General features: G+C 38.0%; 1 protein-coding gene across 1 annotated transcript in view; it reads right to left on the minus strand.

Annotated features, from left to right (window-relative positions):
• atp1b3b (ATPase Na+/K+ transporting subunit beta 3b) overlaps positions 1-17275 on the minus strand; it is a 38151-nt gene that overhangs the window by 15294 nt on the left and 5582 nt on the right. Inside the window, exon 2 of the mRNA XM_067365389.1 lies at positions 1349-1477. Coding sequence (XP_067221490.1) covers positions 1349-1477 — 129 coding nt within the window. The remainder of the gene's footprint in view (positions 1-1348; positions 1478-17275) is intronic.

Raw genomic sequence — 17275 nt, forward strand, 5'->3', positions numbered from 1 at the left:
TGGCTCGTCGGGGGAATCCCATTCAAGACCGAGATCATTCACGGCCCTAGTAAGAACCCTAACAAGCTCGTCTTGAAACGCCACCTGCCCCTCCGGCTCAGAGCGCTCCTCCAGGAGGTTGTCTGCCCAGTCCTTCTCGGACGCCGTTAGGGACATGGCCTCGTCGGGAACGTCATCCCTCGCCGCGCCGAACTAAGCCATCTCCGACGCGCTGGGGGCGGGTCGAAGACTCTCCTCGGTGAAGTACACAGGAGGCGGGGTGGTGAGTCACACCTCATTCCCGCATCATCGCCCCTATGCGGCTGTCCCACCAGCGGCTCGTCAGCGGCAGTGGGACGTTGCCTAGGACATTCACCAAGGGCGATGCTTCTCCGAGCCCTCAGTACCTGCACTGGGAGATCCTCGCAGTCTGGGCAGCCCGACCCGGCGAGTGCTGCTTCTGCATGGGCGAGTCCCAGGCACAGAATGCAGTACTCGTGGGTGTCCGGAGCCTCGATAGGCCCCGAACACAGCGTGCAGAAGGTAGACATGCTGGAACGCCGAGAGGGTAATCCGTCTACTTTGCGTCTTCTCCACAGCTGTCTCGTAGTAATGTCGAAGTTATTAATTGTTGAAGTGAAAAGGAAGATTCTGAGCTTATGCCGCATTATATAGTGGTGGGTACCGCGCATACGGTCGCCTGCTGGAAGCTAGTTATTTTAATTTATAGTTTATAAAGTTCTTACAAAAATGCATCACTTCGCTTCAGAAGGCCTTTATTAACCCCCTGAAGTTGTATGGATTACTTTTTTTTTTTTTTTTTTCAAGGATGGGTACATTCACAACCATTATAAATCTTTGAGGAGCAAGGATATTTTTTAAATATCCTTCAGATTGAGTTTGTCTAAAAGAAGATAGTCATATACACCTAGGATGCATTGAGGGTGAGGCATTGGGTGAACTATCCCTTTAATATCAAAAGTAACGAACAAGGCTTCAAATAAAAACAGCACAGACTAAAAGATCGATTCGTGGTGTTTAGGAATCAATATCGGTTCATCAAAATGAGAATCAAAATCGAGAAATCAATATACAGCCCTAATGTGCCGTTTTTGTATATAAAACATCTAAACTACTCAATTCACTGGACTGCCAAGAAACACAAAATTAAATGTACAATGTGTAAATTAAACATAAAACATGGGGCAATGTGGCATACTACTGTTTGAAAAAAGTATTGTTGCATCATGTAACATTTTGTTGAATTTTAGCTTACGGTTTCAATTTATTTGTTTACCGCTTTTCATAATACATATTGGTCCAAAGGGGCTTAACAAAGAATAGTACCTTAATACTCTGGGATTGTTACCTGGATTGGCCACTCGGTCCCTGTATCTGGGAGTGTGATCATCCAGAGTCTGTAGCATCACCCACATGGTGAGACTGAACATTCCAGCCAGGAAGCCATAGAAGACCAGATAAAAGAGGAATATAAGAGCTGCAGAGAGAAGAAAGACACATTCAGTCATGGCAGAATGGTCACATTTGCTTTTTTTACAAAGTATTGGGAATTTGTTTCCATAATGTTAAAATGTAACATTGCAGGAAAAGCCCATCTGGAGCAACTGATGGTTAGTACAAATATAGAACATTTAAGAGTGCATCATCTGGAAAGCATCACTTATTTATGATGATAAACGTCGTAAAAAGAGTGGGTTCACAAACATCCTGCATCATAAACTGCACAAAACATCGGTTACTCAAGCGTCCAACTGGAGCCGAGGCATAAGCAGGAAAGAGCCTGTGTGTTTCAGAAGTTCAGAGGTTCACACGCTCATATGATGGCTTGGAGGTCTGAAAACTAGTAGTACAACAGTGTAGATTAAACTAGTTCTGGCGGTTTGCACTTTCATGCAGTGTGACATGTCAGAACAGAAGGGAAGATGGGGGGGGGGGGGGGGAGGTGTAATTGTAAAAATGAGGAATGTAACAGCTGAATGCTTACGAGAAAGGCCAAACATATCTGCTCATTCCCAACAGGTGGAAATGTAAAAAATAATGAATGGTGGTTAAGAGAATCATGTAAAGGGTGATTGGCACCAAGAAATGGTCAGGTCATAGTTCACCTCAAATATTAAAGAGAATAATATTTACACAAAGAAAATGAAGCAATTTATTTATTTATATTTTTTTTTTTTCACGATTTTGCCAGTGTGACTTTTATTCACGACCACAGACTGGAGCGGATATCTGGACCGGACTTTGGCTCAACCACTGGTGTAGCTTTGGGGTGGAAATAAATTGTATGAATTATGATTTATTTGCAATTTAAAAAAAGATTACTGGACACTAAAAACAATTCACAATTCAAGTGATAATATAGCTGCGAGCAGCAATAATTGGGGTTCAAGCATATGCATAAAAAGGTATAATGTTTTAATTAACAAGCCTGTAACCATCTCAATCATAGATGGAAAAGACAATTTACCGCCAATAGATGCAATTTACCATAGAAAATATATAGTTTATAAAGCTATTTAACAATTATTGAGGTTGAGCCAAAAACCTAGGACTAGTTCGCCAAAGTTGATTTTTTAAATAATCTCCAATATTTAAACGAATCGATGAACTGAGGCGGTACAAAGTTGCTCAGAATGAGGAATTTGAGCCTAACGGTTTAGGAGTTATGAGCAATTTCGTCCTTTTGACTGCTGTAGCGCCCCCCTCAGGCCGATCGGGGCAAGCCTTGGTGACGTTTTAGATGGTGTGAGTACTACCGGCCCTCGAAGTTTCAAGTCTCTACGACTTATGGTTTGGTAAGCCCAATTTCTTTTAGGGGAGAATGCAGATTCTTGGAAATTTTAACAATTACAATAGAGATTCAACGCTATATACTTGAACCCCTGATTTTAAGATCGATGCATACGAGTTAGAGCTGCATGATTAGTTGTTAAAATATGGCAATCTCGATTCAAACACCCAAACTCTTATTCCTAAATGACAACAATTCAGCTGTGTCTATTGAGCCTTTGACAGGTACGATCACAGCGGACATTCAGATCTGTGTTGGTGTTGGTGCTGCCGCTGATCCAGAGAGAGCAGTTGTCATGCATAGTTTTGAAACATCGTCACAAACAGTCTTTTCAACCAGTATCATTATTTCTGTGTTACAATATTTCAAACTATCACAGAAGTACTTTGATAAATGCTTATAGTTTAGATATAAACACTGATGTCTACGGTAGTGATCAAAATATAGTAAATTACATGTTTGTTTGTTTTTTTTTTTAAGATATTTATTAAATAATGGGAGAATCACAATCTCTTAGGGGTGTAACGGTACTCGTATTCATACCAAAAATTTTCAGTACGGGTCTTTCGGTTCAGTACACGTGTACCGACGAATACAGTTGTAGCCCATTAACCACTTTTAACCACCAATAAATCACAAAAAGCTCTTGTGTTTTGTTACTTTCAATAAGAAACAAAGTCTCATCCCTCAAATTCTGTCTATCTTATCATGAAATTAAAACCATAAATGCAATTTTGTTGCTCTTTGATGTGGCGTGATCATTGTATAGGTGCCTTAGTTCAAGCGGCAGCGCAGAGCGATCATCTCTTCCTCTCTCTCTAATACTAGTTACAGAATAAATATAAATGAACATCTGAAGGTATGTTGAAAGATATAGTACAACTTACTGAAACAGTCAGAAATGAACTCTTCTGCTACATTAAGCACTATATTAGCCTATATATTGATTATATTTTACGTAACCAGTCTTTACCATTTAATGTATATGCATAATGCATGTTTAAATAAATCTGTCATGAAAACAAGTTATGATATCCACTGTGTAAATGATTATATTTTAACATCGAATTGGAGTAGAAATAGATTCAGAAGCTAATGCAAAAACTGCCTTATATGTAATTTACATGTTTGCATAGAATTTTTATGCGAGTGTTGATTATTATATCTAAATAAAATAAATAGCAACTTAATTTAATATTTAATTGTTAACTGTAATCTTTTCTATTATATTAATGTGCAAGAAAGTGCTCCCTGTAGTTTACAGCATTAGCAGAGAAAGATTTATTCTGAAGAAAACTTTAAATTATAATTGAATTTATATATGGATAGACAATGTTCAGTAAACCACTGTTTAATGAAAAAAAAAAGGTTAGTTCTCCCATCAGCTCTACCGAATCCGTACCAAACACGATTCTCCATAAATTCTCCGCTTTATCCAGAATTGCGCACTAATATGACTTCAAGAAGTGAATTGTTGCACACCAACTAACTGCTTTAATGCAAAAAAGTCTGTATAATTATTTTAATGAGATGTGCAGAAACAAGTAGAAGCAGTAAAATTTGAAAGAGCTACAACAAACAATTAAAATGACATTTTATTTTGCATTAAAATAGTCTAATATCTCTGAAAACGTGGGAGTGATATTAAAGAATGCCATGAAAACATCACTCTTTTAAATCTGGGGTGACATTTAATTATTGTGCAATTCGCCAAGATTTTAAAACAGAAACGAAGAAGAAGACGACGAAGACGAAGAATAGACAGGCCAAGACAAAATTTCATGACTTTTTCTTGCATTTTCTGGGCTGATTTTTTAAGGAAAATCTGCATAATCCTGCTAAATGGATTTAAACATGTTCAAATGTGTTTAATAGAGCTAAACACTAGAGTATTGGTTGCTGAAAGCATCATTTCTTTTGCCAAAATCTATAATAAAATGTACACAAACGAGGCAGAGGATCTGTACTGTTCTAATCCTGTGGAAATATTTGCAAACTTTTTGCCACATTTTGTGGCATTAGACTCCATGTGGACATGCACACAGAATTACATAAAAGAAAGAGTTGAAAATGGAAGACAAAAATAAATCACTTGGGAAACATTAAAAAGTGGAACAGACCAGTGTTGTTTTAGTATTACTCAGATACTATTATAATTTATTAATATTTAGAATTAATATTTTTATATTTTCCATTTTCCTTTTAAATTGTTTTTTGTGCATTTTTGTAAATTTGATTAGTTTTGTTTAAATATGTTCATACTGTTTTATTTAAATTCTCTTTTAGTTATTTTAGCACATGAAGTTAAAAAAACAAAACAAACAAAAAAAAAAACAGATGTTTGGCAACTAGCTGAAATAAAAAAATATTATATTATTCCAATTATTGTTTATTTTACTTATACTAAATACTACCCATACAAAAGAGTACTGTGGTGATAGTATGGTACAATATCAACGGTATTTTAATATAAACAACAGTACTGTTTAAATACCATATTTATACACTGTGGTATTTTAAATGTACTCAAAGGCACTTAAAGGAATGCCATGCTTTTGCCATGTGAAATGCCCAAAATTCCATAGTGGTGCCCCATCCAAACGACCCCATGGAAACACTATGGTATTTGTAGGTGTATGTAGTGGGGCGGTGCTAGGACAGAAAATAACACGACGGGTGCGTCTCAATCAGCTCCCCGGGCAGATTGAGGGCAGATCAGGGCACTGATCAGGAGGTCGACCACATTCATTTACATGATATACTGATTCACGACCTAGGGAGCTGATCGAGACGCAGGGTACATCTTAGGTAAGGGAACACAAATACTATTTGAAGGAAAGGAAAGCAATATAAATAGAAAGAGAAAACAATAAAAGAGGGGAAGTAAAGGACAGTGTGTATAAGAGCGTGAGAGAGAAGCTCAGTTTAATTATAGATGCATTTCTTCTTTGCCGATGTCTCTGAGGTAGACTCTTACTATAAATAGCATCTGGGGGAGGACAGTTTAGTGATGGCACAGCACTGGCCTAAGGAGATGAACATGAACACACACACACACACAGCTTCTGCTGCCTGTCATAATATACACGCCAGACATGCAAATGAACAACCATCATTTTTTTCATATAATAATTGGCACATTATTTATTATTATTATTTGAGGAAAAAAAAAAAAAAAAAAATGCTTCTCTGCTTATTCATATCTGAAAAGCTTTTCTCTGCCAAATCAAACCATCACGCAGAAACTCTTTTTTTTTTGTTGTTTTTTTGTGTCAAGGTCAATAAGTCTCTTAAAATATCAGATAATTTGACAGTTTTATGACAAGGAAAGGTTAGTTGTCATGTGCGTAGTTGTACAATTTTCACATCATATACAAATTAATTATATTTGAAACGCCATTTTTTTTTTTTTTTTTTTTTTAATCGAGTTTCCGCCAAAATCAGTATTGTATCTGGTTGGCATAGAAAAGTCACTTATTAATTTTGCGCAAAATGCGATATCCACCGTGTTATTCTGTCATCTGCTTTGTGATCAACAAAAACAGAAAAATGAATAATTTTGACGCCATTGATGTCCCTGTGGTGGTTTCTGCGGTGGGGAAGAAACATAAGTCATCAGAATGTAATCATTTATGTGAGGAGATTAAGATGAGACACTCAAGTAATTCATAACATTAACAAGATGACTCGTTGAATTCATTTTGGGAGTGACGACTGAATGGGTTTAGTCAAATGTTTGTATATAAGATTAGTATTGACAAAGTTCAGAGGCTGTCATATATGTGAATCAACTTTGTTGTGTATTTTCAATATGAAAAATAACATTGATGGATTAATTGCATTTTGAAAAAGAAAAAACATGTCATGGATTTTATTGCATTTTGGTTAAAAAAAATTATCTGTTTTTATAATAAACTTAAAAATCAAAGTCTAGATTTGAATTTTTAATGTTTTTTATAACCAAAACATGCTGTGTGAAAGTTTGAAACAGAAAATAGTGTTTTTCATGCGTTTAAACTAGAATTTTAAAAGATTTTTCTCTTTATTATGGACACTTGTGTCATTAATAAAAAAATATAGGATGCTTGAAATAATTGTCAATGAATAGTTCATCCAAAAATGAAAAGTGTGAAATCATTTACTCTAACATTATTTCTTGGGTGGACCACAGGTTGAGGTTTTTTTTTTTTTTTATCTAAATATCTTGGTTGCTCTGTCATATAGTGAAGGTGAAGGACAGACATTGTTGAGCACCAACAGATGAAAAAGAACTGTTAAAGTATAACAAGATCATGAATAAGACCCACCGCAATGAAAACAGCCACTCAAGAGATTTTTCAAAATCACTTCAGGCTCCGTGAAAGAAAGACAGACAGCCAGATTTGAAATGTAATGAAGGTAAATTAAGTCATTTTATTTACTCTTATAACAAGCCAACTATAAATGTGCATGAATCCAAACAGGCTGTTTAATTTGGAAAAGGTGCCAAACAAAACAATACAACAATGGGAATTTTGGAACAATGCAAAAAACTATTTGTCACCTAAAAAGACTTCCTCTCTGACAAAACACCTGTACACCGTTACGATATGTTGGCTAGTTTCGGGAATGGGTGTTATAACAGATATTAACTGGTCTTGGCTCTCATTAGATTTCTATTCACCAGACATCACACCAACAGACGGCTGGGAAGCTGTATGCTTCTGAACTTTGACCAGAAGCTGATGCGCAATGGCTGAGGAGGAGAAATAAGCCAGGGACGCAAACAGGTAAGGAGGAAGAAAGGAGAGAACATTGCATGCTGCGCACCTAATTTTTTTTTTTTAAAGTTATTTGCTTTACATTCAGTTGTAGTTACTTACAGGGTAGTAAAAATAAATGTAAAGATCCCTTAAATGTTCAAATCTGTCAATTTCTTGCAAAAAATTTACATTGTTGCAACATTTGACCCCCCCCCCAAAAAAAAAAAAAAATTAAAATCAACATTTGGTTAAAATCTCATCTTATAAATAATGAAATGCTATGCAGGATACTCTTGTAAGACCCCCCCATACAACACTCATTGGATCTGTGCAAATCCCACAGGTGACCCATTTTGATCTCAAAAGTTCTCACCTAGTTCTCACCTAAAGGTGAGGAGTTTGCATCTGTGATAAGCACTCAAACTAAAGATAGAGAGAGACTCCTCCTCCTCGGCCAGAGCAGAGCAGTAGCCAGTCATTGCTGTCAGGAAGCCACTCAGCTCATCACCACCTCTCAATCTCACTCGCTGCATCTCGGTCTATGGTCTCGCTAATGCTCACTGGGTCGATACCGGCACAACCTTCAAAAACATATCCACTACTGGAGTGTCTGTGAGATTCTGTGGGCAGGATAGAAAATAAACCCAGAAATTTGGTTCTAAAATCTACACTTTCAGCTAACTAAATAACAAAAACTAATGAAAACAATGTTTGCAGTTTGACTGAATGGTTTGTGAAAATACTTGAACATTTCAACAACTTTATTTAAATTTCTATTATGTACATTGATCAGCCACAACATTACAAACAACCTTTCTATTATCATGTTCTGTGATGCGTCGGGGCATGGACTCCACAAGACCTCTGAAGGTGCCTGAAACCACATGACACAAAGACATTAACGAAGAAGAAGTCCTGCAAGTTGTAATGTAGGGCCTCCATGGATCGGACTTGTTTGTTCAGCACATCCCACAGATGCTCAATCAGACGGAGATCTGGGGAATTTGGAGGCCAAGGCAACACCTCGAACTCTTTGTCATGTTCCTCAAACCATTCCTGAACAATTTCTGCAGTGGTAGGGTGCATTATCCTGCTGAAAGAAGCCACTGCCATCAGGAAAACACCATTGCCATGAAGGGGGTACATGGTCTGCCGCAATCTTTAGCTAGGCCAGGGGTGTCCAATCCTGCTCCTGGAGGGCCACTGTTAGAGTTCAGCACCAACCCCAATTACACACACCTGAAGCACCTAATCAAGGTCTTACGAGGGCTGCATCCGAAAACTTGTTGACTCACCTTTTTGATATCACACTCTTTGGGGATTGTGGATATCAAAGACTACGAAGGATGCATCTATGCTGAAGACTTCAAAAATTGATCAGATGAAGGTACTGTATCTCAGGAAACAGGAAGAGAAGCTAACATTGGATTCGGATGTGCCTTGATGCCTTTCTTCCTTGGACTGCGTCCTCCGAAATCAGAATGATTATGTTTTCGGATGCAGCCGAGGTATACTAAAAACTTTGGGGCAGGTGTGTTGGAAGAGGCACGTTGGAAGTAAACTCTGCAGGACAATGACAAGTAAGCCTTTTCTTCCAACGTACATCAATGAGCCTTGGGCACACTTGACCCTGATTCCGGTTCACTTGTTGTCCTTCCTTGCACCACTTTGGTAGGGACTAACCACTGCACACCAGAATCATCCCAAAAGACCTGTCAACTAGTCATCACTATTTGGCCCTTGTCAAAGTCATTCATATCTATTCACCTTAACCATTTTTTCCTGTTTCCAACGCATGAAATTCAAGGACTGACTGTTCACTTGCTGCCTAATATATCCCACCCCTTGACAGGTGCCATTGTAACGATATAATCAATGTTTTTCACTTCAGTTCAGTGCTTTTGTGGCTGATCAGTATTACCACTAGGGGTGTGAGGATATCTTGTGCCACAAGATCTCGCAAGATTAAGTTCTAATTTTGAATTGAGATTTCTCGTCGAGGTGAAAAGCTGATGGAGTGTGAGGGTGAAATTAGGATAGAACATGCCACCGCTATGTTTACATTACTGTTGTTTTGCTTTTTATAGAAATAAAAACCATTTAATTCAGTTGGAAAAAAGTTGCTTCAATCCCATCCAGCTCATCCAACATGAGCTGCAGCACTGTATGTAGAGCAGCGGGAGGAAACTGAGTTCATGTGATGAGAGTAAGTGACGAGATGACTGACAAGACCATGTCGGAGGATACGATGCACAACAGAGCCTATGCATGTGACAAATGATTTAAATAAATGAATCAGCGTGTCGAATCAGCTGTTCGGAGCGCCAAAGTCAAGTGATTTCAGCAGTCTGGCGGTTTGACATGCGATCCGAATCATGATTCGATACACTGATTCATTTATGTTCTGAAGCTTCCTGAAGCAGTGTTTTGAAATCGGCCATCACTATAGAAGTCGTTATTTTGTTTTTTTGGCACACCAAAAATATTTTTGTTGCTTTATAATATTAATATTGAACCACTGTACTCACATGAACTGATTTAAATATGTTTTTAGTACATTAATGGATCTTGAGAGAGGAAGTGTCATTGCTGGCTATGGAGGCCTCACAGAGCCAGCGGATTTCATCAAAAAATATCTTAATGTGTGTTCCGAAGATGAATGAAGGTCTTACAGGTGTGGAACGGCATGATAATTACATTTTTTTCATTTTTGGGTGAACTAACCCTTTAAAACTTTACAAAGTGCACCTGCAGACTATTTTAGTTGTCATATTTCGTCATTGAGGATTTATTAAAAACACTGTGTAAACATCTTGTCTTGTTTTCATGAACTAAATCTCATGTCTCATTTCGTGAGCTACCCGTGTTGTCACACCCCTAATTACCAGTGAAAAAGTCAACCATTTTGTTGTCATCATATGAGCATTCAAAAGAGACCCTTATGGCCAACATAAATATACAACATAAATTACAAGTATTTCTGTTGTATTGTAGATGTTCTATCGGTGACTTAATTTTCCTCTCTGATGAATTGGAATGATTCTGGATAACATTTTTCAATTATTATAGAATTCCTTGATCAGCAAGCTAATTAAAGCCCAGCCACTAAACATAACTATACAACTATCTAAAAATGTACTAAGGCAAAATGACAAAATCTAGTCAATAGTAATCAACTGTCTGCAATTTAAGGCGGGACATGTCACAGGAAATAAAAGAAAGAGATGGAGGCACAGAGAGAAGAGAAGCACAGAATGAATGAATGAGACACAGTTAGATCCACAATGAAAGACAGGAGACAATAAAAGCCCACAGGACAGGTCTTTATCAGCGGCTCCTCTCAGCTGTTGAGAAACTCAAGCCTCTGAAGAACCAGATACTCGTCCTCCTCCTGTGCCCAGGAATGCTGGGATAAAAATACTTCTTTGCAGCCGGCCGGGGGGGGTGAGGGTGTGTGCCGTCACAGCAGGGTGCAGACCGGCGGTGTCGTGGGGGTAATTTAGGGTACCGTACTGAGACTGTGGCTCACAAAGTGAGCACCACCCATAAGCGTCTGTTTTTCTGTAAGTGGATATGCTTGAGCTGCATATTACACCATTAACTATGGCACGGGCCAACGATCAAATAAACCAGCACTGCAAGGAAAAGACAACCTGTGCCCGGATTTAAAAACATTGCAGGACAGAAGAGCCTAGATGAGCTGTGGGATTGTGAATGATCAGTGTTAAAATGTTCATGATACACCTCAGATTTGAAAAAAGATTCAAGTAATGGGAGTGGAAATGCTCACAGAAGTATATATTCACAGAGATGTAGTCTACTTTTTCGTTCTTCACTTAGGGGTAAAAAGAAGTGTTAAACATCCTGACGCCGCACACACCCGCGCTGTGGCCATCTTCCACAACTGAAAGGAACATCATTCAACCATCAACTGGCCATGCAAAGGAGCTCCTCACAGGATTACTGATCAGGGAGTCAGAAGGTTAGTCAGAAGAGTAGCCCAAGAACCAAGGACCACTCGGAAAGAGGTCCAGGAAGACTTGGAGGCAGCAGGTACAGTTGTCACAGAGAAAACAATAGGAAATAGGAACAGCCTCCATGCACGCTCACCACAGAAAGCTCCGTTATTGAAGAAAAGACATGTTGAAACTCATTTGAAGCTTTCTACACAACATTTGGAAAGGTCTGAAATACTGGGAATTTAGTGTGGTCAGATGAGGCAAAAATCAAACGTTTGGCAACAATACCACATAGCATGTTTGGAGGAGAAATGGCTTTGCGTATGATCCTAAAAATAGCATACCAACAGTGATGTTTTCGAGGTGGAGGCATCATGGTATGAGGCCGTTTCTCTTCTCATGGTACTGGCAGAATCAATATTATTGAAGGGAAGATGAATGCACTGGGAATTCTTGAGATGAATTTGTTGCCATGCACCAGGATGATGAAGATGAGGCTGTGGTGGACCTTCCACCAGGACAACAATCCAAAACACACTGCAAAGGAGAGTTTGAATTGGTTCCAGAAGAAGAAAATAAAGTTAGAATGTCCCAGTTAATCACCACACCTAAACCCAACAGAGCATTGGTGGAAGGAACTGAAGACCAAAATTCACAAGTGAGACCCCAGAATATTTAAGATTTAAAGTTTGATCATACAGGATGCGCCTTGAAGTGGTCATTGCAAAAAAAAATAAAATAATAAATACTCCACAATTTTCCACCAACTATTAAATACAATTTCAGTTAGTGTGTTCAATACCTTTTTCCTGAGTCATTTCACTTTATAACATGGATTGTAAAAAATTATTTCTTTGTCTAGATTTCTTAAAGGTGCCCTAGAATTAAAAATTGAATTTACCTCAGCATAGTTAAATAACAAGAGTTCAGTACATGGAAATGACATACATTGAGTCTCAAACTCCATTGTTTCCTCCTTCTTATGTAAATCTCATTTGTTTAAAAGACCTCAGAAGAACAGGCGAATCTCAACATAACACTGACTGTTACGTAACAGTCGGGATCATTAATATGTACGCCCCCAATATTTGCATATGCCAGCGAATGATCAAGGCATTAGACAAGGGCAGCCAGTATTAACATCTGGATCTGTGCACAGCTGAATCATCAGACAAGGTAAGCAAGCAAGAACAATAGTGAAAAATGGCAGATGGAGCGATAATAACTGACATGATCCATAATATCATGATATTTTTAGTGATATTTGTAAATTGTCTTTCTAAATGTTTTGTTAGCATGTTGCTAATGTACTGTTAAATGTGGTTAAAGTTACCATCGTTTCTTACTGTATTCACAGAGACAAGAGCCGTCGCTATTTTCATTTTTAAACACTTGCAGTCTGTATAATTCATAAACAACTTCATTCTTTATAAATCTCTCCAACAGTGTGTAAAGTTAGCTTTAGCCACGGAGCACTATCAAACTCATTCAGAATCAAATGTAAACATCCAAATAAATACTGTACTTGGGCGAATAGACATGTTGCATGATGAACACTTTGTAAAGATCCATTCTGAGGGTTATATTAGCTGTGTAAACTTTGTTTATGCTGGTTAAGGCAGTCGCAAGCTTGGGGGGAGGGGAGCACGAGATTTAAAGGGGCCACAGCCTGAATCGGCAAATTAAAAAAAAAAAAAAAAAAAAAAAATCTATGGGGTATTTTGAGCTGAAACTTCACAGACACATTCAGGGGACACCTTAGACTTATATTACATCTTTTAAAAAGACGTTCTACGGCACCTTTAATTTCATATCGATGTCAGTTCAAAATTTGTATGTGAATTGCTGCATTGGAACAGTGTTTAATAAAAAAAGATTAATGTTGGCATATTCAATATTTATGCGGCGAGTGCACGTGTAAAAAACTAAATATACTTTGGGCTTAACATCTTTGTTACAAACTACAAATCACTCGATGATTAAACTGGCCTAAAAATCAGATGAAACAGCCTCGACATTCCCAACAAGACTGATGAGGAAATCAGGAGAAACGCTGCGTCATGAACAAACAAGTTAGAAGGCTTTAAATTCCCCAAATCATCACCCTTACAAACATGTACCATTGTTTGGAAGTGGTTCTGTAGTAACCGTGTTAACAATGGTGTTTTGGCAGAAATGTGGTATATTCATTTTGAATACTGTAATTAATATAGTCATGTATCATCATTAATATTCATTTATTAGGGATGTAAGGGTATAAAATTAATTTAGTTTAAACTATTTCAGTTTCTTTGAGTGTTTATACATGTACAGGTGTTATCAACTCAGTCACACAGTCCGAATATTTTAATTTAACCCAATAAAAATCTGTTGTATACTTTATAGATTTTACTGTTGTTAATATCAGTACATTTTACTGCTGAATATGCATTTGATTTGAATTTCTCATTTTATAGGCCTCCGGAAAGCGATCGGGGCAACCCTCCACCCCCTTGGCCCCCCCTCACATTTTCATTCTACAATTTATTTTGATAATCCAGCCCTCAAATGAAGCTAATTGAAAGCCCTGCAATAGGAAATACATCAACACAAGAAAGTAAACAGTGTTCAAACCATTTCACAGAAATTCCTCGCACTACCCATCGTCAACCGCATTTCGCTGTAAAGCACATTTTACTCCAGCGCACGATCAACAGGGGTAAACGTAACACAGCGTGGACAGCTTGGCTCTAGAGAAGAGTGGCAGAACACCCAGTGATGGTGAGAGGAAGAGGCGCTGGAGAACAGCTGAGACTCCCAGTGTGACTTTCCTCACTGCCAGAATCCCTCCTCCGGGCGAAACACAGACAGCTCCATTCCCTCAGGCTAGTGCCAATTCATTCACATGATTATGGTAGTGCCATCAGCTACGCCTTCTCTCTTCTCATTAGTAAAACTGAAAATGTATAATCTGGGCATGAAAGATGAGAGTTCACATTTTCTGAAGTAAAATTAATTAATACTTATATTAGGGATGTCAACAAACCCCTAACCTCTAAAGTGATTAATGACACTAATGACATGATAATCACGTTGACCTAAACTTACTGCATTTGAATGAACCATTTTAATTAATGACTCAAGTTCTTCTAAAATGCTACAGAGTAGTAAATGATAAGAAAACGTGTTTAAAAAAAAAAAAAAAACCCTAGAGATCCTTCTAATGGGTTTCTGACATCATCCAATCAAGCAAGGAAAGATGCCAAATCTCACCCGTTGTTTGGTGTGAAAGAAAGTGGAGCCAATCCAGTTATTGGGGAGGGATTTTAATCACCAAGAGTTAAAGGGATATTTCACCCAAATATGAAAAATCAGTCATTATTTACTCAACTGCATATAAGCTTGGAACAACATGAGTTTATTTTTATTTTGTAGCACTATAGGGATAAATTCTGAAAATATTTTATGCAATTCTTCCACAACAATACCCACGTCTCTATCAACCATAAAAGTCTTCTGAATGCTGATGATAGTGAAGAACAAAATGGAATTTACTGAAATAATTCACCCCCAAACAGCACAGCGTTGCCTTCAGGCAACAAAAGGTTTTCTTAAGCCCTGTACATATTTCTTTAAATGATTACAACCAATTAGAAAGGTCGAAAAAGTAGAGTGCAGTAAGGTGTAGGAGTCACTATCAAGCACCATTTGAAGCTGGGACGTCCTGTTCATGGTCACATGGTCACAGGAGCACATGGTGTGAGAAGGCAAGATTATTTGCTTTAGTAATCTTAGTTCAAATAACATGAACTGTACATAAAAAAATATGTGTGCCTGTGTATGAAGGTAAAGAGAAGCCTTTTTTTTTTTCTTTTTTTTTTAAATCAATACCATGTTCCCAAATGAACCAAAAAAAAAAAAAAAAAAAAATGCAGAATATTTTTTTTCTTCATGTGCCATCAACATGTGTGCAGTAGAGGGTTAAAAATCTATCAACATGTTCAAAACTGTATGACTTTTTTTTTTTTTTTTTGTAGAACAAAAAAATTATATTTTAAAGAATGTCCCATATAGTGAAAGTCAACTGGGATAAGCATCATTTGGACCCCAATGCTCTTCAAAATATCTTCTTTTGTGTTCCTCAGAAGAAACATATCGTCACCTTGGAATTATATACAACTTACAGCGAGCCTTGTTTGGATGCCGACGTAGGTTCACAAAGCCACTAGCATCATCAATACGAAACATTCGCCATTGTTGATGGAAGGCTTGTCCGAGATGCATCGGTGTGTGACATCAGTGTCGCGCCGGTCCACGGGAACGTTTGTATACGACACCTTGTGCTTTTGGGTCGCTCTCGCGGTGCTTTGTCATACGCCGTTCTCTTCAAGCTCGGTGCGTTTGCGTTTGGTGCTGCTGCGCTAACGTCGCTGGGAAAGATAAGATGTATACAGGGGCGTAAGACCTGGCTCTGTGGTGGCTCTCAAGCCTGTGGAAAGGCAAACCGGTTGAACCCACTCCAAACTGGCAATAGCACTAGCTCTGAACTAGCTCAGAATGCAGATGGAACCTTATAATTCCGACTCATTATTGGCCGGTAGGGCTGGGTATCGTTCAAAAATTTTCGATACCGATACCTTGACATCGATACCGATACCTAAACGATACCTTTTTCGAAACCAATTTTATAAAATCTGTTTAAACAAGATTACATAACCTCAAAAAAAGTCTTTGGTTTTATATTTTAACTTTGTTGACTTTTTTTCAGACTCAAAGACTCATCTCCTGAGCCACTGCGGGGAATAAAAAAAGCACAAATTAACAAAATTTACCCAACACAATAAATCAGTGCAAATAGTTAATAAAGTTCAGTTTTCAGTGCAAAAATTCAGTATGTGAGGCTATTTTTAAATCACTCAGCAATGGTTCTTCTTCAAAAAATTAATTATTATTAACAAGATCAAAGCGGAAGTAAGAGTGACGCAAGTTCGTTGCGTCTTACCGTGAAATAAGAGTTCTGTGTCTTTATTAAAATCAACACATTAATGATTCATCTCTCATCCACCCGCAATCCATTTGAATGTTATTTTTTTTTATTACTTGGCCCGACCCGCAGATTATCTGCAGTATCAGGAGGACGCGGATACCCCTTTTTCAGCAGAATTGTTCGCGTTCTGGAGCCAGAGGCAGAGCCTGTGCTCGTGCAGGTGAACGAGCCTGTCACGAACCGGTCGCGAGTTTCCATAGACTTGAGGGACGAACGCTGATGTAAAGCTGCTGTGTGCAGTGCCGCGTTAAGCCTTCGCGGGGCCCTGGGCTAACGAACGCAAAGGGGGCTCCCCCTCGACTTCATTCGCGTCTTATGCGAATGAAGATTTTAATATGAATAAGATATCAATTTAAAACATGCGGACAAAAATGGTAAAAACATTTCTAGGATGGACTGACAAAAACAACAGGCTCATATGCGCTCCTCCATCATTATGACTTTGCATTGCTGATCTAAAAATGTAAAAAATAAAATTTAAATTTAAAAACGGCTTTTTACCAAGTCCAAGTTTAAATTCGACCGATTCGACTCTGGCTTTGGAATTTCAGAATGGTCATAGCATCATTTCAGATGCGATGTGTCCGAAGATTATTCTAGTTAATTATTCTGTCACAGACTTTTTTAATGCACGTTTTATACCTAATAAATGTACTATTAGTTTCTTCACTAAATATGTTTTCATCACGTTTTATGTGCATTTTATTTCGTTGAATAAAAAGTATCCACCCCAACGAGTGTACGAGTTACATTTATT

The sequence above is a fragment of the Chanodichthys erythropterus genome, chromosome 17 (assembly GCF_024489055.1).
Source record: "Chanodichthys erythropterus isolate Z2021 chromosome 17, ASM2448905v1, whole genome shotgun sequence".
Lineage (NCBI taxonomy): Eukaryota > Metazoa > Chordata > Actinopteri > Cypriniformes > Xenocyprididae > Chanodichthys > Chanodichthys erythropterus.